The 25,388-nt window shown below is 34.9% G+C and overlaps 1 protein-coding gene across 2 annotated transcripts in view; it reads left to right on the forward strand.

Moving 5' to 3' along the window:
* The window catches only part of DOCK1 (dedicator of cytokinesis 1), a 458,761-nt gene that overhangs the window by 408,193 nt on the left and 25,180 nt on the right, over positions 1 to 25,388 (forward strand). For both annotated transcript variants that reach the window (XM_088132121.1, XM_088132122.1), the window contains exons 45-50: positions 2,852 to 3,028; positions 5,665 to 5,748; positions 11,659 to 11,796; positions 17,591 to 17,736; positions 18,994 to 19,192; positions 24,847 to 24,997. In XM_088132121.1, the coding sequence (XP_087988247.1) occupies positions 2,852 to 3,028; positions 5,665 to 5,748; positions 11,659 to 11,796; positions 17,591 to 17,736; positions 18,994 to 19,192; positions 24,847 to 24,997 (895 nt within the window). The remainder of the gene's footprint in view (positions 1 to 2,851; positions 3,029 to 5,664; positions 5,749 to 11,658; positions 11,797 to 17,590; positions 17,737 to 18,993; positions 19,193 to 24,846; positions 24,998 to 25,388) is intronic.

Genomic DNA, 25,388 nt, shown 5'->3' on the forward strand with positions numbered 1-25,388 from the left:
CTTTTTTGTGTGGCTGGATTAAGTCAAAAGAATATCCAACTGTTGATGTGGCTAGAGGTAAAAGGAAAATTTAATAACAAAGATTCCAGGGACCTATAATTAGTATGACATCTTTTTTTGGTGCTATATCAACAAAGATGGAAAAATTCTATTCAGTCAGCAGAAGCAAGTCCTGGTGCTGATTGCGGCTCAGATCATAAATTCCTTCTTACAATATGAAGCTAAAGAAAAAAATAATATAATCAGACAAGATACAACCTCAGCAATATTCGGTATGATAATGCAGCGAAAGTTAAAAAAAATAGATTTAATGGATTAGGTTTGATAAAATGTCTGAAGAACTCTAGACTGAAATTCATTACATCATTAAACATGAAACAAAAATATCTCAAAATGCAAAAAGCAAAAGAAGCCAAATTGTCTTTGCTGATATGTTGAAAATAGCTAAAGAAAGGCGGATAGCAAAAGACAACAGAGACAGAGGAAAAATTTTGCCCAACCAAATGTGAGTTCTAGAAAAGAGCAAGAAGAAACAAGCAGTTATATTTAAAGGCAAGGCAAAGAATTGATATAATTGAATGGGTTGGGCAAGAGATTTGTTTAAGAAAATTACAGATATCAAAGAAATCTTTATTGCAAAGATGGGCACAATAAAAAATAGAGAAGATAAACATCTACTAGACAAAAGTATAAAGAAAAAATGGTATTAAATAAGCATAACAACTGTTCCCCAAAAATCTACAAATTGATGATACATATGAAGGACTAGAAAACATTGCTAACAACAAAACTGCAGAAATGAAATACCAACAGAACTGTTTAAAGCTTTGCATGATAATTACTAATTTGCAGTTAGTAAACAGATGTGGCAAATGCAGCAAGGCTAAGGAACTGGAAAAAATCAATTTAAATTCCAGCATCAGAAAAACTGTAGGGCTAAAAATTGTTCAAGCTACTGAACAATTGAAGATACCTCACATGATAATGAGAAAATGCTCAGGGTTTTGCAATCCATGCTTCAACAATCCATGGAACAAGAACTGTCAGATGTACAAGCTGGATTCAAAAGTGGCGGAGACACCTGCGATCACATTGCTAATATCATCTGGATAATGGAGAAAGCAAGAGAGTTCCCAAAGGACATCTGCTTAACTCTTGATTATTCTAAGGCTTCTTACTATGTAGACCACACCAAATTGCCCATAGCCCTTAAAAAGTTGGGTGCACAATGCCACCTTATCTGCCTATTGAAAAAATTCTAATATGAGCAAGAAGCAACAGTTAGAATACAATATGAAGCAACTAAATGGTTCTAATTTGAGAAATTAGTGTACCAAGATGGTATACTGTCTTCTTCTTATCTAGTTATATGTGGGAGAAATCCTGGACTAGAAGAAATAGAAATTGGAATTAAAATAGCTGGGATAAACATCAACAACCTTATAGACATGCTGATGATACCTCTTTGATGGCTACAAGCAAGGAAAACATAATGAATCTCTTATTGAATATGAAAGACGACAGTGTAAAAGCCACCCTAATGTTTAATATTAAACAAAACTAAGATTATGTCAATGGACAAGGCAAGTCCAATGCAATAGGTAGAGATGAATAACATCTTCCTAGGCTCAAAAATTCACAGGAATGGTGATTATAGTCATGAAATAAAGAGACATCTGTGAGAAAGATAATGACAGATGTAGACAATATATATAAAAGTGCAGAAATATCACACTAATAACAAATGTATATATTCTCAAGGCCATGGTTTTCCCAATTGTAACATATCACTGTAAAAGTTGAACAATTGAAAAGGCTGACTTAAGAAAAAAATATGCCTTTAAATTGTAGTGGGTAGAAAATTGTTAAGAACATTTTGGACTAAAAGGATCTTTCAGTACTAGATGAAGTAAAAGCAGGCTGTTTGCTGGAAGCATTAATAATTTAGTTAAAATTTAAATATTTTGGAAACTTAATTAATTTGAATGTAGTCAGTTTCTGTATGTAAGTGACAGTTATAAGAACTTGATTATGTGCCTTTCAGAAATATCTTAAGCTACTGATAGTTAGATAGAGGTGTTTTTCTATAAAGTTGATGAAAATTATAGTAATTAGATATAAAGTTGCATTTTGGCACATCTATATTAACCTCACATATTTTCCATTGTTATGCAATTCCTTCAAAAGGGTGTGTCTCTATTGGATTGGAAAGGAAAAAAAGCTCCTCTCTCTAAATTATTAAAATAACCTTGACTGTCTCTGCATGCATAGTCAGGAGCAGCTTCTGAAGCAACTATGTGTGGTAGGAAATGGAAGCAACTGCATTACTGATTCAAACTGATGTACTTTCTTTGTGCTCCTGTGCATGGTGCATCTTTCAAAATATTGCAACAGCCCTAATATTTTGTGTGTTTAATGAAAAATGTTTGTAACATGAAATATGAACTAGAGATTAAGAATTTTTTATTGTCTTTCAGTCCTCTTCATCCTCCATCTTTTTAATTTCAAAAATAGTCTGCCCTGTGACACAATGAATATTAGTAAAAGGTGATAGAGTTTGCCCATTGAGTGTACAAAGGGCTGCCATGTAGCTCTTGATTTGTTAAGTTTCTGTTTTACTGTATACTGTATGTGTGATGGTTGATCTAAACAAATGCCCTTTTTGCTTATTATCAAGTTGTTATATATGTCTAATCAAATTTATATGAGCATGAGCATCATTTACTCAATCTTGTCTTTTAAAACTACATTAATAATTTTTCAGGAATGAAATCTACTGTTTTCAGTTAATATTTGAATTTAAACCATTTCAGCTCTTATAATCATTTTTGTTAAACCTTTGTTTTCTCAGATTGAAATCAGTCCACTTGAAAATGCAATTGAAACCATGCAGTTAACAAATGATAAAATCAACAATATGGTTCAGCAACATTTGAATGATCCAAATCTACCTATTAACCCTCTGTCTATGCTGCTAAATGGCATTGTGGACCCTGCAGTCATGGGAGGCTTCACCAATTACGAAAAGGTATGTTATGATTATTGTTCTCTCAGTATTGAGGCTCTAGAGATGAAAAATATAGAGCTTGGTGACAGCGACACTGTAGCTACTTATTTTAATTTATTACTAATAACTGAATATATTACTAATAAATGGATTAGTAATCTATTACTAATAGAATTTATTTCATATTAAAAAGAGCTAATCTTTTACCAATATGAGCACTTTTTAAAATGGTTTTTATAGCAGTTAGTTAAGGCAAGGCAAGGCAGAGAATCATTAAAACTGGAGGCTAAGGTGAATCTTCTCTTGTTTGGTGAATAAGTAATGAAGATTGGTAGGGCAGAAGAGAAAATCAAGGAAGAATTTGTGCTGTCTTGTTTCTCTCTTCCCTTCTCCCCTCTGCCTTATTAGAGCAACCTGAAGAATTAAATCTGGTTTGAAAGCCATATTTAATCTACCATTTTCTGGTGGGCCAGGTGGTGCCAGGGGTAAGGCTTTGAGGAAAGACCTTTACCCACATTTCTGTCATGGCTGGTTAACACAATATGCTTATTCCAGACAGTTTTATAGTCTAGCATGTTTTATGAATCTACTAACCCAGTCAGTAGTGGGCCAAGAGAACAGCAATTTAACCCCCAAACTGTGAGTCAGTCTGTGAGTTTGCAATTGTCAGTTTGCAATTTGTGATTCAGACCACCCCCACGTGATGTGGAAACCTCAAAATCCAGGCAACTATGTGATGGTATGCAAGTCTGTAAGGAAACAAGACCAAGTACACTCCTGGTGATACCAAGCAGGACAGGAGAAATTAGGCATAGATTCTGCATTGTTAGCATGAATATGTGCTGCTAGATACAAGAGTAGAAGGTTGTGATTGGTTTAATGGCTGACAAGGTAAGCCATAAAAAGCATCTTGTGTGACCCAGGTGTGTTTGTCCTTAAGTGAGGGCAAGGAAGATTAATGGCTCTTGCTGGATTCAACTACCACATACAGGTCTTTGCTACCTGTAATGTGGGCAAGGGATGAATCAGCTTATTTCCTTGATTAGCTTCCTTGATTAGACTGGGAAGACTTAAATTGATCCCATATTTGGCAATAATGCTGATTAATTATTGCTAAGTAGGGGCAAAATTATATTATTTTTACCAGATGACGATTACTTTATTTAATTAGGCTTGCTTAAATGGCTGTAGTAATCTGTGCAGATATAAATCTGTGACTTTGCTAATATGCACGTAACATAATTAGTGGCTCAGAATCATTTGGCACCATTCTAGCGAAGTTCTTACTCTATACTTTGCCACATAGCAGTGATAACCAGTAAATATAACCCAAAATGAAGCAAACTTGTATGAATGGAATGTGAAGCATTTTAAGAAGCTTTTTAAAATTATAAACATCATGGTTGTCATTTATTAATTTTTTTGCACTCATAGGAGTGCCCCCACCATTACTGTTTTAAATGTGCAAAAGGGCACATTTCTCATCACATGATTCCAATAGGCCTTTATTCTCTATGACAAACATGATGGTAATCTTTAATGGTAATTATATTCAATACTACACCTGTTCAGATACTGACCTCCTTTTGAAAGATTACATTTCCAGGATTGTCTCTATTAGACAAAATAGAGTTGGAATCTATTTTCCCACAAGAAAAATATTGTTCTTTTTAAAATCATTTTAGAGTTCTTAACTTTTAATTAAAAGGCAGATTCATTTATGAAGGTATAGGCTATCAATGTCTACTAGTCAAGATGGCATATATTACTTCCAGAATGCTTCTGTTTATCATTTGTTGGGAAACACAAGTGGGAGAGTGCTGTTGTCCTGCTTCTTCATTTCTCCTGGTCATCTATTGAGCATGAGTGCTCTTAGCTTCTTATAAATTTTCTATACATGCCAATTAATATTTTTGAATATGTAAGTTCCAGATAGCTCTTATTGTTCTTTCCTAAAATGATGAGCTTGTGTATTGATGCAAGTATCAATTTGATTTATATTTCATTACCAATACTTATTTATTTCAAATAACTTCAACAAGTCACTAATAAAACAGAAATATTGTTCCCCAAAAACATTTGGTAACGTTTTCCACAGAAACATTGGTAATGTTAAATGTTGTGTTTTTTTGTTTTTTGTTTTTTGTTTATCTGCACTCAGTCGTTACCGACTCTGCAGTGACTGCTTGGACTAGTCCTTTTGCAGTTTTCAGGGCAAGGTGTTTCGGAAGTGGTTTGCCAATGCCTCCTTCCTAGAGCAGAGCCAAGCTGGCGAGCGCAGGAGGCGGGGTTTCTGTTGCTTCGCGCCCTTTTCAGGCATGCGCAGTTTTTCGCGCTTACCAACAACTGCTCCCGACTCTTTTTGCAAGGCGCTGCCAGCATTTTTCCTCCCACCGGAGTGAGAGTACCCATTTATCTACTCACGTGAGTTTTCGAACTGCTGGGTTTACAGGAACTGGGGAGGAAACAGGAGCTCATCCTGCTAACACGAAGGCTGGACTCGAACCGCTGAAGCGTCGACCATTTCTGGCCGGCAACTTTCAGCGTCATTAAGCCACTGCGCCACCGCGTCCCCTAATGTTATGTTTACTTATTGTTATTATGCATTGTATAAATGCTACTGTACAAAATAACTACTTGCTTTTTGTTTCCATTAGGCTTTCTTTAATGAGAAATACATATATGAACACCCAGAAGATCATGAAAAAATTGAAAAACTAAAGGATCTAATTGCATGGCAGGTAAATCAAACTTACAAGGAACCAAATGGCTTTCTGAGATAGCTTACTGTCACTTTTGACACAAAGAAGTCATGAAAGAATTCACTCTACTGCATATGTTTCTGTAGGATTTTGCAAGGCTTGTAACAGGAGGTAAAGTTCACCTTTTCATGCCTTACATAATTTGTAATTTTATCCTCCCAGATGTGAATACTTGTAACCCATGCTTTTATGTCTTCTGTCAAGTGCATAGTCTGAAGCTCTGAGAACACAGAAACTTTCAACTAAATTAAAAATTACATATATTATCTACATTATCCACTGGAACAGTCTTTATTACCTGAGGCTGACTTACTCCAGTAATGATGAAAAAGAACATAGAGATATGAATTAGATTTCCAGATGTAAATTATCATATTGGAATAACAGAAATCTTCATTATAAATACTTATTTCTTGACAAAGCTGTTCTGGATCCAAAATAAAACTATGGCGTGTGGAGGAAATAATTAATAAATAAAAGAGCAGCCCTTCCCCAACTTGGTGCCCTTATGATGAGTTGATATTTTAATTTCTATAATCCCACAATAAGTTTGGAATCTGCCTATGTTTTCTGAGTTTATTGTGAGAGCTAATCCAATATATCCTGTGGACATCAAGTTAGGGAGCCAAAAAAAGCGGGGACTTGAAAATAAGATACTAGAAGAAATAGAGCAGTGTCCTCCAAAGTACCTAAAAGTAAGAAAGCAGTTCTGTTTTACCACTGATCACTGCTTTCTGCCTCACAACACAGCCCACCTGGGATAGCCTCTTCCCTCTGCCTAAGGTAGAATTGACCATAATATTGAATGTGCTTAGACTTCACTGAACATTTTAAGTGATTTTCCAAACCAGGTTCATATTTTTTTACAACTTTCTGGGACTTCTGAAATTATATGGTTCTCCTGTACATACTGGCATTTAAAAAGTGAGTTTACTTTTTGAAGAAAGAATATTTGGCTAGAAATTACTCATTAAAAATATTGTTGACGGCACATTAGAGTACATTAAAACAGAATAAGAAAAGTGAAGAACTCCACTGCAAATGAAAGTGATCTCAGATGTGAAGTTTGCTGTTATAAACCAGAAGAAGTATGAAGTTGATGTTGCTGAAAGAAGTAGCATTAATGGGGGGGAAAAAACAGTGAAACCTTCTAAAGGACTAATTCATTGGAGAGATATCTGTTGTTCAAAAATATCAATTAAATATGAAAATGTGTCATAGTGATTTATGTTATTTATGTGATGATGCAAATTTCATCATTTGCATCAGTTTGTCATTTGTGCAATGATTTCATTGTGCAAATGCTGCAAATTGCCACAGAAATTTGCTCCATTGCATAAAAACTCCATTATATTGAGGTCCACTAAACTGAGGTTTCACTGTATTTATTTTTTTGTTTATTTATTCCTTGTTCACATTTCAAATGAGGAGTTAAGTTTATTACCAGCGATATTTTATGCAAGTTTACTCAGCTGTGCTCACTCCTTAATAATTGTGTATAGAATTGCAGCCAAAGTTAGTCTGGTCAAAGTTAAGCTAAGACAATGATCAATTTAGGAAAGAAAACATAAAAAACCCAGGATGGTGTAAATCTTTTTTAAAATCTTCAAAGCTGAGGAGTAAATAAAGGAAAGGGCTGGCAAATGAATCATATTCTGAAATGAAATAACAGTCTCAAAGAGGTCAAAAATAGATTGAAAAGCAAAGCAAAACTGCTTTAGAGTATTAACATAATAGGAAAAAATATGTGGTCTTCTAAAACATGAAGATGAATGGACAAGAGCAGGCAGTTAATATTTGCAGGGCTTATGGCATGTTTGTGTTCCTGTCTGAAAACAGCTAGAATATACTTGCAGTGATTGTAAGTTCATAGCAGTGCTTGAAGAAAAAAAAACTAGCAGATGATCTGGCTGTACCACAATGTATTACATTTGAAAAATTCCTAGAATACTGATGAAATGCCAGATGATTGGCAAAGCTTCTATCTTACAAAAGGGGGGAAAGGAAAATCCAGCAATCTTTACAACAGTCAGTGTGACATGTATCCATCCCTGGGAAGATTCTAGAGAAGATCATGAAGAGGTCTATCTATAAGTATATCAAAAAGAATGCAATAATTGCTAGAAATCAGTATTGATTATAAATAACAAATCTTTACAGACTAATCTTATCTCATAATTTGATTGGATAATGTCCTTTATAGATTATGGGTATATGGTAGGCATAACTTGACTTCAGCAAAGTTTTTGACAGGCTCATGCTACAGGCTAGATGTAATTAAGAGCTGTTATTAATTAATGATTCCTCATCGAATTGCAGAGTGGTAAAAAAGTGGGGTACCAGTGGATTGGTCCTGGGCCTTCTACTCTTCCATATTTTCATTAATGATTTGAAATGAAGAGGTAGAGAGATTGCTTATGATATTTGCAGATTATACATAATTGAGTAGGATGCCTAATACTTCAGAAAACCAACATAAAAACCAACATTCAAAATATGTTGGAGAAAGGGGCTGAATTGCAAAGTTCCTCACTTAGGAAATAAAAATCAAATACACAGGTATAGGATAGGGCATAACTGGCTTGAAAATTATAAATGCAAAAGAGATCTTAGAACATATGATAGCACAGTGAGTATCAGAAGCATGATGTGGCTGCAAAGAATGCAATTTTAGGCTGCATCAACCAATTCTGATATCTGTTGTGCAGTTACATGTAGATATTTTATGGGGCATTTCACAGATGTGACTACTTTTTGTTTAAAAAATGCTGCTGCGTTCATGTTTTATATTCAGTTCTGTTTTTTGTATAAAAGAAATGTATTTCTAGGGGCCTACATTTTAAATATTGAAAAAAGCTAAGTTATAATATTTTGAAATCCTCTATTGACCATAAAAATATTCCTGAAAAATATAAACTAGTGTACTCCCTTGGCATTGATCTTTTCTGTAAGCTTTTACAACAGATTGGGTTTTAGAAATTTTCAAGCCTTCAGAGAAAAATAATTTGTCCCTAGGAGAATAATTTAACGTCAGAACTCTTTCAATGCCCCTAATAACTGTGTGAAAAATGAATGTTAATGGTTCTCATGGACATACTATTAACCTCAACGATATTTAGTTTACTAGCAAAATGTACAGTATATATATAATTGCAAATCTGCATACCTAACAATACATATGCATGATTTTAACACAGGTACAGATCATTTTCATATCTCTTGGGCATTTCTCAGTTTGCTTATATAAATCAGCCATTTTAATAGGAAAAAAAACACTTTTCAGATACTACTGCAGTTGGGAAGATAATGTGATTTTTATTGTTGTTGTTGTGTTATTCTAAGCCAGAAAGTCCAGAATTAAACTATTAAAAAAAATATTTCTGTATTACAGAAAAAAATGGTATTTTACTTTAAAAAACTAATTATAATGTAAATAGCTCACTAGAAAAGAAGAAAAAGTTGAAATATTCTCTACATGGTGGTTTCAGTTCTTTATCATTTTTAAAAGTTGGTAGATTTGACAAATCCAGTTGGTCCTTCAGAAGTATTTGGAGTGATTCTTAGAGAAGCAGCTATTCCTAGATAAGTAAACTCATTTGTGATGCTGGAACGCTGTTTTTGATTTGATTATCATTTTTTATTTGATTATCATTTTTACCACTATATGCAGTGAGTCACTTATCACACCCAATGGCCATTCCAACCCAGTCATTTACAGGTTCTTACAGTATCATCCAGCTATCACTGTGCCAATATATGAATAATGAACACAAGCTTTATATCATAACAGCAAAAGTTTGATGGTATGGAAAAGGCTTATAGGAAAAGGAGGAGAAAAGATGGTAATATAGTGACTATCACCTTCAGAGGGTGAAGGTCCAGAGCAAGAGACTATGTGTTTACACACCAAGAAGCACACTAATGACAATAACTTCACTAGTGTATTTTGTGAAAACAAGTCTTTTTCAGTCTCTCTTGGTTTAAACTTTCTCATTTTTTTCCAGAATGTAGCAAGACTCATATAGAACACCTTTTGGGCAGCTTTACGAACAGCCAGTGCATTGCTCCAGGAGTCAATGGATTTGAGGGCTATGCTTCTTTAGGCTCGCAGAGAAAAAAGGGGGAGCCAAAACGTATCCCTAAAAAACTAATGAAAAAAGCAAAGCATTGACTAAGGACTAGAAAGTTGCAAAGGGATTCAATAGGTCCAAATGGTTGTAAGAGAATATAGTTTAATTATAAAATAAAGGAAGAGCTCTCTGATATTTTGCCCTGTGCCTTACTGAGCAAGAATGGTGCAACTACTAAGTTGGCTTCTTTGGATCTGAGAGCCTTGGGGTTATAATTAGAATATATGATGGTTTGGGTAATGACATAACCAAGGAGCTCTGGAGTAGATTATTTTGCATGTCCACTGATCAGTTTTAACAATCTTTTCTTTTTAATGTACAGGATCACTTCTATCATATTTTACTACAATAGATAAAAACCAGGAATAACTCATAGGCAAAGTATTTTTGAAGACATTCTTTTTTTCTGCTTGTTTTTTTCCCTTGTTATTGGACAAATAAAACACTTTAGGTGATAAACCAAAGAAAAAATCATTATTTTTTTTTTATCCCCTAGTTGCCTAATAATATGGGAGTAGCAAGAAGTAGAAAAAGAGTAATTGTAATTGTGGTAACTTATATTTAAGTTCCATAACGTAGCAAAATAGGTTAGAATTAATGTTTGATTATAAGGATGTAGTTCTAATCAAAAGAGCAGAAAAGTTACTTTAAAAAATTGTAATACCAAAGATAAATCTATATAGGTTATAAATAAATATTATCCTTCTAGTTAGAAGTCAAGCGAATTGGCAATTGCATTCTACTTCAAAACAGATTCTGGATTTCATTCTGGCAAGATTTCTTGAATGCATTAAGTGCAGTTTGCTTGTTTTCTTACCTTCCTTAATAATAAAATCTGCTAATTTAGGTGGATGTTCAGGGATGGTAGAAAAAAAAAGTTTTAATCAGTATTAGAGTTTAATTATGAATGATTAAGAAAAAGCCTCTTAGCCTGATTACTATGAAGAATATTAAACTCTGAAAACATGTATCTCAGTTTATTACCACCCCATTAAGATTGGAAGAGAGAGAGAAAGAGGAAGCAAACAGGAAAGTTTATAGCTTTGGGAATAAAGTATTTTTCTTAAAATACTTTAAAGGTCAGCCATATCTCCATTTTGTGAAGTAATTCTATAATCTTACCTTAACATGGATATTTTGTGACAGCAGCCCTGCACATAGTTATTTTCAATCATAAAATAGAATTATTTTGTGTCCCCTACTTCTTGCTTTTCAAATCTTTAAAAACCAATGTCTGATTAGAAATGCAAGTTCACCATTGAGCAAATTGATTTATACATGTTTAAACACACAAATAGTATGGCCCAATTGGTCATAATTAGCACTTTTTAACCAAAAGCACCCTTTTGTAATGTTTTATTTTCTTGAAATCTTTTGGTTAGGACTTTCATATTATAACATGAGAGTCATCATTCATCATCATTCTAAGTATATGCCTTGGTCTTCTTAAAAACATGTAAATATGTATTTATCGATGAAATTATATACATAAAAACATAGATGATAGAAAAAGTGCACATGACATATATACAATATAAATATGAGTTTTGTGGAATAACAGTATCAGTAATTATTGTACAAAATCTACCTTAGTTTCCTTATGATGAAAAGTGAAATTTTGCATAGATTAATACAATCCTTACAGGTAGTTTTATGCTGGCAACTCTTATGTGTACAGCTGAGGTGAAATTCTCATTGTGTTCCTATTTCATTTGAAAGAAGATCAGAAAATGAATTAAAATATAATTTCCCATTTCAGATCCCTTTCCTGACAGAAGGTATCCGAATTCATGGTAATAAAGTAACAGAAGCACTAAGGCCATTTCATGAGCGGATGGAAGCCTGTTTTAAACAACTGAAAGAAAAAGTTGAAAAACAATATGGAATCAGAAGTCTTGTGAGTAGCAATTTAAATACACTATTTTAAAACACTTTTCAGCTTGCAAGTAAAGTGATGGAAGGTATATAATAATAATGTTTGTGCTCACTAGTGGATTCCCATTTTTATAGAGTTTAGAGGCAGTCCTAGATTTCCATGGAATGTGTATAGACCATCCACAACTGCTTTATTTAAGGCCTTTCATCCACAACCCTGTCCAGGCAAAGCAGCTGCCTTCATATGAGGGTGATAGCAGCATTTTCTTTTTTGGCTACTCTCAGCAGAGAGAGAAGCAGAGAAGGACACCACTTCTCTGCAGCCAGACTCTCTTCTTGTCCCCACCAAGTATGGTTCCCTCACTGCCTCCCATTACAGTGATCCCTATCCTGATGTATGTGATTCTAGAGGGCACCACTGCCACACCCAGTGAAGTAAGAGCGGAGATCTCCCTGATGGGAGACAGCATTAGTTGGAATATTGATCTCATTGAATACCTTCCACAAAGTCAGTATTGCTACCAGAGCAAAAAAGGAAAAGAAAACATTGGCCCCTAGGCAAGGTTCTGGTCTGTCTGGCAGCCAAAGGAGATATCCCCCTCCCCCCCAGAAATGCAGAACTCCCTGCCGAAAAGGGAGAGGGTAGTCTTGCAGTAGACTAATTGGAGCCCCACAGGTCTCCAATTTCCCCTTGGCTTTTCCTTCATATGATTCAGATTGTTTCCTGCCAAATGATCTTGATCCAGCTTCAACCTGTTTCAGTGGCTGTCTGGCCCCACAATGAAAGTCTGATGTGAGAACATCTCCTTAGTTACTGATAAGCAGGCCATCTCAGAGCCAGAGCAAGGGAGCTATGTGGATGGCTCCTTGGATTTTCATGTTGTGCATGTGGAGAAGAATTCTGAAGAACCTTTAAAAAGTCATATGACCAGGAATGTTACTATATATATTAAATCAGTGCCAGATCTGTTTAGAAAGATAAATTTATTTGTATAGAAATTGTATAAGAAATGCTTATTGATATATCCTTTCATTTTTTTCTACGTATTCCTAATACTTCCAGGACACTTGTTCCTTAAAGATAGGGAAACTCAAATTGCTAGCACTGTTCTTAACTAGGATTCTCCACCACAGTGTAGCCTGGGGAATAGGAGACCTTTGGGATGGGAGAGAACATGTAGGTTGAATTAATCTTTGGCTTTATTCTTTGCTGCTCAAGAAAAAAGGGATACTTGAATCCTTATAACATAATAGATTTTTGCTGAATATTAGGAGAGACACCTTTAAAGAGAGTTCACTATTAGCCTGAATTGCGTTTCTGGAGGGAGCTCTTCTAAAATTATTAAACGCAGGTTGGACAGCCATGGTTAGATTTCCTTTTTTTGAATAGAAGTATTGGATATATATTCTTCAAGGTTTTATCCAGTTCTGCAGTTTTAGTTTTTATTGGTGGGCAATTATTTAATTATGTTCTATTGCCTATGTTAATATATTATCTTGATGGTCGTTTATAACTCTAACATTATCTCTTCTCTTAGCTCATTGGTGGGTTATAAAATCTGCAGCAAAGAGATTCAGTCTCACGTGGCAGCTCTGAGAGCATACTCAAAAAATGAATATGACCAGGAAAAACATAGATGGATCAAAGAAAAAACATATTTCCTAATAAGTAATTAGAGATTATTTCCTAATGATTTGCCACTGGACTTTAGAAGCATGAATCATGCTTCAAAATGTTGGTGGCAAATGAGAGTCTATTGAGATCTCACTAAAAGAGGGACTTCAGGAGAAATTTTTTAAATTTTAATTGTAACTTCTTTCTGAGGGTTACATTTATAAGCTGTACATACCTTCCGAAACCAGAAACTGAACCTGCTCATCAGCTATGTGTAATTTGGTTTGGTTTTATTCTATTTTTACTGTATTTTTATTTTTTTTTATTGTATTTTAATTAATATTTATTGTTGTTTTATTGTGAACCACCCAGAGTCACTTTTTTGTGAAATGGGCGGTATCTAAATTTGAAATATAAATAAATAAATAAATTTGCATACAGTGAGATGCTACTTTCAGGGAATTGTTCTTGGTGAACAGTCTTCATATGCTCCTAAGATAATTTATGTTGTCATGTGAATTATGTGGTAGATAAGCTGTCTTTGATAAGCATGGAAAGTTGTTAAGGATCTGAGTCTAAGATTCTCATAGTACTTCATGACTTTCATAATAGAGGGCGAAAAAGTAAAATCTACAACTGTTTGAAGAAAAATCTAATATATAGGGAAAATAAAAGACTGAATCTATACTTAGTCATGCTTTGTGTCAGATTATTTGTGTCAGATTTTTTAAAGAAAATATTAACTATTAACCTTTTTTCTTCCTTATTTTTCATGTGTACAGTATGATATTGTTGTTTTTATTTATTTGTATATATTTATTTATATATCAAATTTGTCACTGCCCATCTCAGTGAAAAGCGACTCTAGGCGATTTACAAATAAAATCAATTAAAATACAATATAAAAACAATCTTAAAAATAATAAATAAATTCCAAGAATGATGGAATTGGTGAATAACTTAGGGAGGGACATCAGGGCACCAGCCATCCCCAGGATTGATTAAAACTCTTAATTGCCCCATGTAAGCTAGCAGAACAGGTCTTAAGTCCTTTCCAGAAAACTGGGAAGGTAGGGGCCCACTGCACCTCTGGGGGGAGAATATTCCAAAGGATGGGGGCAACAGCAGAGAAAGCTGTCCTCCTGGGCCCTGCCAGCTGACATTCTCTTGCTGACAGGGCCTGCAACATGTCCTCTCTGCCTGACTGGGTGGGATGGGTTGATGTAATGGGGGTGAGATGGTCTCTCAGGTAACCTGGACCCATGCCATATATGGCTTTAAAGGTGATAACCAACACCTTGAATTGGACCCGGAAGCAAACTGGCACCCTATGCAGCTCCCACAGCAAAGGCATTATATGTGCCATCCTAGGAGCACCCAAGGTTGTCCGTGTGGCCACATTTTTAACCAGCTGTAGTTTCTGGATACTCTTCAAGGGTAGCCCCATGTAGATTGCATTGCAGTAGTCTAACTGAGAGATGATGAGAGCATGAATGACTGACCGGAGAGCCTCCTGATCCAGAAAGGGGCATAACTGGTGCACCACACAAAGGTGGGTGAAGGCCCTCCTGGCCATGACTGCCACTTGCTCCTCAAGCAGGAGTCATGAGTCCAGGAGGGCCCCCAGTTTACACACCGGGTCTGTCTTGGGCAGTGCAACCCTGTCCAAAACCAAAGATGGTAAATTCCCAGATACAGAGAGACCTCCAATCCACACCCACTCCATATTACCAGAGTTCAGCGGAAGCCTGTTGCACCCCATCCAGACCCCCACAGCCTCCACGCACCGCAAAAAGGTGGTCACAGCATCACTCAGGGTACCTGGGATGGAGATGTATAGCTGGGTATCATCTGCATATTGATGATACCTCATCCCATGATGGCGGATGATCTCACCCAGTGGTTTCATGTAGATGTTAAAAAGGAGTGGAGAAAGTACCAAACCCTGTGGCACCCCACAATGTATAGTTCTTACCATTTATAAGTATTATATTTAATCTCTAATACAAACTTTCAGTTTTGTGAGCCACTTTATTTTCTATGCAGTAATGGCAGGAGTAGTCAGTTTCATGAAAAGAAGTTAATCAGGCTTGAATTGTGAGGGTGAAATGAGTGTTAGCTAAGAAAATACTCAAGAGTTCCTCAATCCAATTTTATTTAAATTATATGATTTGCTATAATTATTAAAAATAGCAGCAACAAAGTTGATAACAAGAAAAGGGATAAGTCTCTCCTTATCTTCAAGTCACTCCCTAATATTTTCCATATCCAAAGGTCAAGTATTGCATAAACTGTAGAATTACTACTTCATGGAATTCAAACAGCTATTTCATAAAGTCCGCTGGAGGCAGATAAATTGCTTTAGTAATTGTCAGTTGGCCATCCCTGGCTTAAATATTCTCCATATAAAAAGAAATATAGGGACATAAATTCTACTTAAACATCACTTATTAACATTGTGGCAAAATTAATGGTCTTGTTTATGCCCAGATGGTAGCTTATCACTGTTGTGTTAATCCTCAGCAAAGATCTTGTTAAAATAGATAATGTTATATCTGTTTTATCTGTATCTTGTGCAGAACCCATTTCTTATTAGTTAATGACTTGAAATATTTATCAGTGATCAAACAGCATGGGAGTTTTATTTTTGTCAGAAAAGCGCAATTATTTTGTATGTATATCATTTATTAATAGCTAGCAAACCTTAATATTCAGTACCGTAAAAATTCTATATTAAAAACATTTTACAGATTTTTATTCCATCTCTGTGTTTCTTTGTGAATTCAGGTATTTGAATCACAGTACTAGTGTTTGTGTTTCTATAACATTTTGGTCCATTTGAGTAACAATATTTAACAGATCTAATAGACTGTTAGATCACTACTGAAGAAAACCTCATGACACAGAAGATCATGGGGCCTCTTCTTGATCTAGGAAATCTGCAATCCCCAAATAAAACAGATGAGAAGACCTTCTATCCAAGTAGTCTGAGAGGACAAAGAACATACCATTTCGTTGCCGCTTGCCAAGAGATTGCTTGCATTCCAGAGAATAGAATCTCTTCATGGGATGAGATTCCTGACTCTGTCCTCTGCATCTGCCTCTTGGGGCTGGTACTTAAAATAAGAGCTGATCTGGGGCAATGAAGTTGCCACTAGAGAGGCAACTTTCAGACTCAGGTCATCTCTACTCCATCTTGTTTTCTATAATGTAGGTACCAAATGGGATGAAGTGTGTAATGATGTCTGGTGCTAAGGAATGTGTTTGCAAGAGTGAGGAATGGAAAGAAGCCTGAGAGTAAAGAAGCCTGACTGAAGTAAAAGTCATCAGGGAGAAATAAGATGAAAGTCTACATCTTGGCTATTGTTGGGAAAGTGGGCAGGCGGATGGTTATCCTCTGTTCCTTTGAGGTTGCAGTTAAGGAAGTCAAGGTGACAGTGAAAGTGGCCAAAAGTCCTGCTCTTCAGTGCAAAGTCAGTTACTGATAAAACGTTTATTATCCAATATATAATCCTGGATGAAGCTGCTGATTTGCTGACAATTTTGCTGAGGAGGGAATGTACCTCCTCAAGTTCTGTCACCAGCCTACTCCATGGTACCGCCAACTAGGATGGGAAAGTGGAGAGATTGAATGGTCAGTAGGAATCCTATCTTGCTGTTAAGCCATTGAAGTAGGCCAGATACCACACAAACTACTGGAACTTCATTTGGTTGTTATAGAGTATAGTTACAGAATTTTGAAAGCCTGATAGTTTCCCTTGACCTCCACTTATACTAAATAGAATCAGGGTAGGGGCATCTTAAGCTTCTTTCTCACCCTCTCTTCCTTCCCAGGGTTAAGTGGTTGTTTACCTAACCATTCTTGTATTCCTTCTTCATGGTTAGCTCCGTACTCTACATATCAGATGTTGATCAAATTTGAGTGCAGTGGGTGATAGCATAGTTATAGTAACTTTTAGTCACTCTTGGAGTGAGATGGGTGGTGACTAAATTTGAAAAATAAATAAATAAATAATGTTATTCTAAATAGTCTTGTTCAAGAAAAGCTGTTCATGGAGGGCCTAAAGGCTTATAAGTGACATTAGTAACCTCAATTAATAATATTGTCCTTAATAATGGACTGATGTAGTCATGATACTTTACATTTACATCTTTCGTGGTGCTCTTGTAATAGAAGAAATTATATTTGATATTTTTGTAGCCCTCATCGGTAGATGACAGACAAGGCAGTCGGCCAAGGTCTATGGTTAGATCATTCACAATGCCTTCCTCTTCAAGGCCGCTATCAGTTGCTTCAGTTTCTTCAATCTCATCTGACAGTGCTCCTTCTAGACCTGGCTCTGATGGGTAAGTGCAATATAATATGTAGTGTAGCTCTGCTCTGTACCCTTTTGTTTGTCTTTTTGAAGTTCCAATCTAAGCTATAAGAGGCTATCATGATGTATAAATAAGATATAAGATGTCTATTTTGCTAGTTCTTTCTGAAGCTATTTGCTTTTATTTAATAAACTTTACAGGCAGATTGAAAATCAGTCTTATATCTAGACAGTGAGAAAAAATATTTAGCTTGAAGATTCATATCAGCCTTTTTTTCTTTATCTAAAACACTCAAATTAAGCTGAGTGTGTTAGGTGAATCTCCCTTTTTTTTTTTTTTTTTTTGGTTTCTTACTGATTTTCTGAGCAGGAGAGGCTACACGAAAAATCTGATACATTGTGAGGAGACTCTGATTTAGATCAATAGCCCAAATCATTCTTTATCAGTATTTCTGTTTGATGTTTCACACAACATAATCCCTTTCCCATTGACATGGTGAGAGTAGGGGTAATTACCTGCATATTTGTGGGATGCCAAGATTTTGCCCCAGACAATTATATCACTAACTCTTGCCATTGTCTACATTATAAAAATAGGCATTTAGAAACAGTGCTTTATTTTAGTTTTATAAGTAGGTTTTGATAAGTTCTTCATCTTGGCATGCAAAAGCACACAGTATAAAAAAGAATTATGGAACCAGTAACACATTATGATGCTTGTGCATTTGCAAAAGCATGTTTAAACTGGCTACTCTTATGTGAAAGCAAATGCTCTTATTTGCAATTTAGTGGGCAGATAGAGAAATAATTTTTGGCAGAAAAATTGTGTTGTGCCTTGATCTGGAGCAGGAACACTTTCCACAATTATTACAGTGTAATTGTTTTCCTTAAAAAGCAGTCAGTAGGGGTATGTCTAGTGATACTAGCAACTGCAGTTCTACTGAATAAACCATACAGATGTTATTACAGTATGATTGTTTTCCTTAAGAAAAGGTAGCCAGAGTGAGCATGTCTAATGATGATAATGATGTCATCAACTGCAGTTCTACTGAATAAGCCATACAGATGTATGTTCATAAAGTGCAATATTGAATTTTAAACTTCTTTGAAAAATAATCATAGAGAATTAAAATCTCTGAATGTATAAGTATGTGTGCATACAGTATATATCTGTACACACACACATGCATGTATTTGTGTGTTTCCTTGTTTGATTGAGGTAGGATGAATATGCTGAAAGACTTGTGCTTTCATTGTACATATATTAAGAAAAATTATTATTGTTCAGGTTTGTGCTTGAGCCCCTTCTGCCAAAGAAGATGCATTCTCGATCACAAGATAAGTTGGATAAAGATGACTCAGATAAAGATAAGAAAGAAAAGAAGAAAGAAAAGAGAAACAGCAAGCACCAAGAAATATTTGAGAAAGAATTTAAATCGACTGATATTTCTCTGCAGCAGTCTGAAGCAGTGATACTTTCAGAAACTGTAATTATAATTTATTCATACTTTATTTAAAGAAATAACTTTTACATATCAGAATTCAATGAACAGTGTCAAAATGCTGGAGGGGGGTTATACTGTTAGGATCTGGCATCACGAAGGATTTTATATCACGTAGAACTGATTTGAGTATCTCAACACTTGTAAATTCCTACCTTTCATGTAACAGGATAGCGGTAGAATGTGAATAATTAGTGTACTCACTTGAAGAAGCCTCTTCTGTAGATCAGGTGCCAAGTGATCAGATAGCACACCCCATGTGCTGACATTTGGAAAATTAGGCAGCTCTATCCCCATGTGTATCTTTAATCCCATACTGGTGCTGTATTGAAAAGAGTTCAGGGAGTAAAAATTAGTCAGTATCCAATAAGTATTTTCAAGATTACCATGAACTATACAATGACTGGGTGCTATTTATTATCCTAAATTATATTCAGTCTTTAAAGGAGGTATAGCTAAGCACAGTTGAAAGATTCTGCAATTGTATCTATCCATACAAGGATATGAGAGAATAAAAAGAAAGTATTGTTACACCTAACCATTGTAAATCATTTTTTTTTCATTGTAGAGTTTGTCTGTTATTCAGAAAAAACAGTACAGAGTCTTTAAAACACTGATCTGGATAATTGCTATGCCTCTTTATAGCACAGTATATATATACTTCACATTAATATTTAATCTGTGCTTTCAAGTTATTGTGCGATTTGGAAGTCAGTGAGTAGTGAATAGGCATCATTCAGGTAACTTTTACTGTATCAGTCTGACCCATGCTTTAGATCAGCTGCTCTCTTAGTGCCATCCCTGTCAAATGTGGACTGGATAGCAGTGAGGGAGAGGGCCCTATTGCCAGGTTTCCCCAACTATTTTATTAGTGGTATCTGTGCTCTGCCTAGAGGTTATTTGTACTGAAGGAGTAGAAAAATCTCATAAATAAATACCAAGAGGCCCCAAGTCTCACTGTATTTAAGGCATTTTTACAAAAAAAAATCTTATTGTTTCCAAAGAATGTTACCTGCTGGTTCATTTAAATATTTTACCGTTTTTTATATTTATTTATTTATTTATTTATTTAAATTGTATATGCTGAAAGATAGGTAGACAGACAGGTCATAACTCATGCATACCATACACGCAAACACATATGCAAATGGAGGGTGGTATAATATACCGTATACTCTCTGTGTTTTAAATACAAAATTGTCTCTGCTTTTAGATTAGTCCAGTTATACACAATACGTTATACACAATATGTTATATACAAAGATATGTCCTTCAGAAAGTTGTCATTCATTGTGCTAGAAATCATTTTTTTGCTGACAGTTCTAGTTCTTTGGAAAACTGTAATGGATGTATTATGAGCATATGGTTCTCATCCATTCTAAGGCATCCTCATGCCAAGCCTATCCTTCTGTCTACTACACAGAGGCTAGTGGTGTGTTGCAGAGATAGGGAGCCTGAACTTTAGAGTTAACCAAGGGCAAAAGATAAGTAAAATGCTATGTTATTCTTAATAACATAAACATATCAACCAACATTATGCCCTTTATAAGGTCTCATGTGCTTGAAGGATATTTTGAAGTTGCAGAAGTATGGACTCTTTTCTCTTTCCTTCCTAGACCCTTCATTCTTGACTAAAATACATTGCAAAGCTTTTAGAGTATAATTTTTCCTCTCTGTGGGAAGAAAGCTATTCCACATAAGGAAAAGCATCATTACTCTGGTGCTTTGAGACCATTCTGCTGATGGATGTCATCTGGCTGGGGAAAGGATTCCTCCTCCCTCTCTCTTAAATCTGGCTTGGAGAGATGGGAAATCTTCCAAAGCCAGTTTGTAGTGTATGTACACAGCATTAGAGGGAAACATGAAAGTGAAAGAAGCCCTGCTGTGCTATCAGAAACCTGTTCACATAGTATTGATTGCAGCCCTTAGTTTTTATTAAAGGTAGAGTCCCTTGAATTGAGCACAATTTCAGATGACTGCATGGACATGTCCATGTACTTTTCTTGGCAGGAATTCTTAAACTCAGATTTTCATTATATGATAGCAATTTGTTAGGTCTTAGATAATACAGAACATGTTCTCTGTACATGCTAATTGGTATGAAAGGCTTTGGTTACTTTACCTTTCTATGCTGAGATGGAAAACAGCTCTATTACCTTTATGGCTAGTGTGGGTTTACATATCTGGAGGTAGTATGGTGTTTAAAAGAGTTCTGAACTAGAAAGATGAAAATGAATTACCCATTTAGCCATATAGTTCAATGACATTATTGGCACCTCATCATTTTTCAGTCAAGAGTTGCTGTGGAGGTAAAATGGTGTAAAATCCATGTTTGTGTGTCATTGTAAGCTTCTTTGAGTCAAATCTTTGGTAAGAGATTTGGTTCTTTGGTTCTCATTCTTCTTTGTACTTGATGATATTCAATTTACTAATACCTTCCCATTTCTTTAGGGATTTTAGGGACCAGGCATTGAATTAACTGGTGTATAATTTCATGTGTCCCTCCTCATTCTCTTTTTAAAAAATCAGTGCAAAGGAAGTACTGTGAATGTATGAATAATATAAAAATTAAATAACCTTACAAACATGGCAAATTGTATGCGTTTTTCAGTTTATCCTTACCTTCTTTCCCAGGCGACAGATGTGTGGAAATAATTCATTCTCCTTATGGGGCTGCTGCATTCACACTTACATCATAGAGGTGATGTATTTTGCAATAGAGAGGCATCTGCCACAACATTGCAGGAATTGTAACTGATTCACCTGTTATCTGATCTTCTTCGTAAAATTTAGAAAAAGTCAGTTATATGGTGACTCTGTAGAGAAAACCTGGTCTTAGTTCTGGGTTTAAGTACCACAATGGTTTCATTAGGTTCTTCCTCAAAAATCTCATTCCTGCTTCTGAATGTTTATACACAAATGGGTGCACAAACGCACCTTTAGATTTTTTCTTTAATCTTTTATTGGTTTTATTGTAATCCCTTTATTGTGAGCCACCCAGAGTCATTGGGAGTCGGGTGGCATACAAGTTTAATAACTTATTATTGTTGTTGTTATTATTATTATTATCCAACTAAATAGTGCTGACTCATTCACAATGGCTAAAACAATTAAATTCAATAAAATTAATAAAGCAGCTAAAAGAAAAAAATGCAGTAAAAGCATAGTCAAATATGGCAGATAATTAAAAGTAATTATTAAAATTATATATACTTATAAAACAAAGGCCTTCCTGAATTTTTTAACAAAAAAATTGCCAAAGGCCATTAAGGAGGCTGCCGGTCCAATCTCTCCAGATAATCCAGAATCTCCCAGAATTAAGGATCAGCTGCTGAGTAAGCCCTTTCCCATTTTCCTGTTGACTAGATGGCAGCCTCAGATGGGATATAGAGAACAGCCTTACCATCAAAACTTAGGGCAAATGCAAAATGATAGGGAGGTAAGCATTTCCTAAAGTATCTTGAACCTAAAACTTTTAAGACTTTAAATGTAATTCCCAATGCTTTGGACTCAGAAACAAATGGGTAACCAATTCAGTTTTGACAGGGCTGACATAATATTATCTTGCCATTCTTGCTGTCACATTCTAGAGTTATTACAGGTCTGTTGCAAGTTCCTAAGACTAATACTCACAATATAGTTGTTAAAAATGAACATAATAATTCTCTAGAAATCCCAGTATAGGTACTATTTAAAGATCAAACAGACGCTAAAGCTACTGGCATATTGAGACTATGTGTTAAAAACCTCTTGTCAAGTATAGGCTGAGTTCCCATATTGCACAATATGTGGCTTACTTGTTCAGAGTTTAACATACTATAATTGTGCACATGTAGTAAATTGTGATTTTTTTGGTTAAATAAACCATGATTTAACATGAACTGTCAATCAAATTAATGATTTGATATTAGGAGAAGGAGATACCAAGCGGTAACAATCAAGTCGGCCACGAATTTGCATTTCAAAAATTTGAAACATGAGCATCCATCCTCAAAATGCATATTGTAATTTAACTGGGAAATTGAATATAACTCTGGTGTCCCAGATTTTGAACAACTTCATAAGAATCTGCCTCTTTTGATTAGTTTTGTTGCAAGCAGTGATGCTGTCTAGCCTGACCTTCAACAAATAAGAGATAGCGGTGTCAAGCACATGTATTTCAAAGACAAAAAATAGTTCCCTGTTTTAATCTACTTTGTACCATGGATTCTTCATATATGCATCTGTTTTGCATATTTCAGTCATCATAGATAATAAATATAGCATATTGATTTTTAATTCAGACATTACTGTAATTTTAAAAATTTAGCTGTTCCTAAAATATTAATTTTATGCAGGTAACATTTATTAATTTTAAAAATTACCTTGACAGTTATTTCTCTATACTTGACAGAAAAGACAAACAGGAGAAGGGGACGGACATATGACAAAAGAAAAAACTTTTTTTCTCAGTTTTCTTCTCCCTCCTGCATCGGAGAGGATGAGGGATTGTTGTTCAGATTCTAACAGTTTGCGGATCAATCCCTTCTATTATAAAGTGTGATTTTAACAATCCTTACTTGTGTTTAAGCATCTATTTATATTATTAGAAAGGTACAAGTAAAAAAATCCATTTGACTACCGTTTTGGTGGATTGTATCCTTTTGGTTGAAAAAAGCTTGGAGTTTCAAGTATATAATTTGTGATATAAGAACATGTCTATATACCTAATAGTTTTCTGTATTTTGTTTAAAAATAATGTTAAAAAGCCTGCATAAGCATAGAGACCTAGGGACAGGAAATATACAGGAAAATGTTCTGAAATGGGGCTTGGAGGCAAGGGAGATAAATAACTTCTTGGAAGTGATAAGAGTCCTTTCTGTAGTGCTCCCAGTTCAATGTGTCTTGACTTTCAGTAACAGAAAACAAGATGCGGTATCACTATTCCACCATAGGAAACATGAAAAATTATAAGTGCATTTCCACTGTATATGAGTCATTATCTAACTCTTATTAGGAGTTTTATAGTTTTCCTGATACAGAAAATTCAGTTCAATATGTAAAATAATAAAGTCTATCAGCAACTAAAATATTAGTCAATACTATGTGGTTTAGTGGCCTGAATGAGAAAACTCAACATTAACTTGATGATTTTAGCAGAAAGAATTAGAATTATTATAGAAACATTCTTCATACTTATACAGGACATTTCATTACCTCAAAAAACTAGGAAATATCGCAAAAAATATATTAAGAAGTATGTTTGGAAAAGGACAGACCAAGGACATTTTATTAATCCGACTGAGTAATGCTGCATTGAGACAAAAAAAAAATCCTATCATTGTAGCATTATGATGTATATCTTGGAACATACTTATCACAATGTCGACAGCTCATAAATTCATGTTTTCTCTCTTATATCAACAGCCATGCTCTAAGAACAAATTGGATTTCATTGTATTCCTTGGCAACTGTAGTATATAATTTGGCCTACTAGATATTACTTAATTACAACTCTCTTTATTATCTGCCATCATGACCAGTAGTAAGTGATGCTACAAACTATAGTTCAGCAGTCTGTGGTGGACCACTGTTTTCCACTTGCAGTGTAAAATATACTTCAAATTGGTCTAACATTCTTTTTTTTTCCCCCCAATCAGATCAGTCCACTGAGACCACAAAGACCAAAGAGCCAAGTTATTAATGTCATGGGAAGTGAAAAACGGCTTTCTGTTTCCCCACTGCCACCTGCTCAAAGCGTCCCTCCACCAATCACTCCAAGAACCAAGCTTTCATTCAGCATACAGCCCAGTAAGTCTATGAGTTAGATTGGAGTTTGATGTTTCTAAAATACTTTATGTGTCCATCAGGGGCACACTCACATGTTGACCTTGACTTAAAAAGAAATAATTATATCATCTATATATTTTTTCATATATTCAAAATATATTTGATCTTTTATTTGATATATTCATTGACACAGTTTCCTGCATACATAATAAGAAAACATCTTTAGCTATATAACTGATATGCGTTTTGTTACTGATGTGATTTGCATTTCAGCACTAGATTCCATGTCTTTTCAGTCAGTGTAAATAAATATTTTTATTTACTTTTTGTTTTAAAAAAGGAAATAGTATATGGTTCTTATTAAAAATAAACTTAAATATACTGTTTTTAAGCACTGAACACACTTGTAGAT

Source organism: Python bivittatus, unplaced genomic scaffold (assembly GCF_059951505.1).
Source record: "Python bivittatus isolate LINGU-HERP-01145 unplaced genomic scaffold, Pbiv_v1 ctg000980_np1212, whole genome shotgun sequence".
Lineage (NCBI taxonomy): Eukaryota > Metazoa > Chordata > Lepidosauria > Squamata > Pythonidae > Python > Python bivittatus.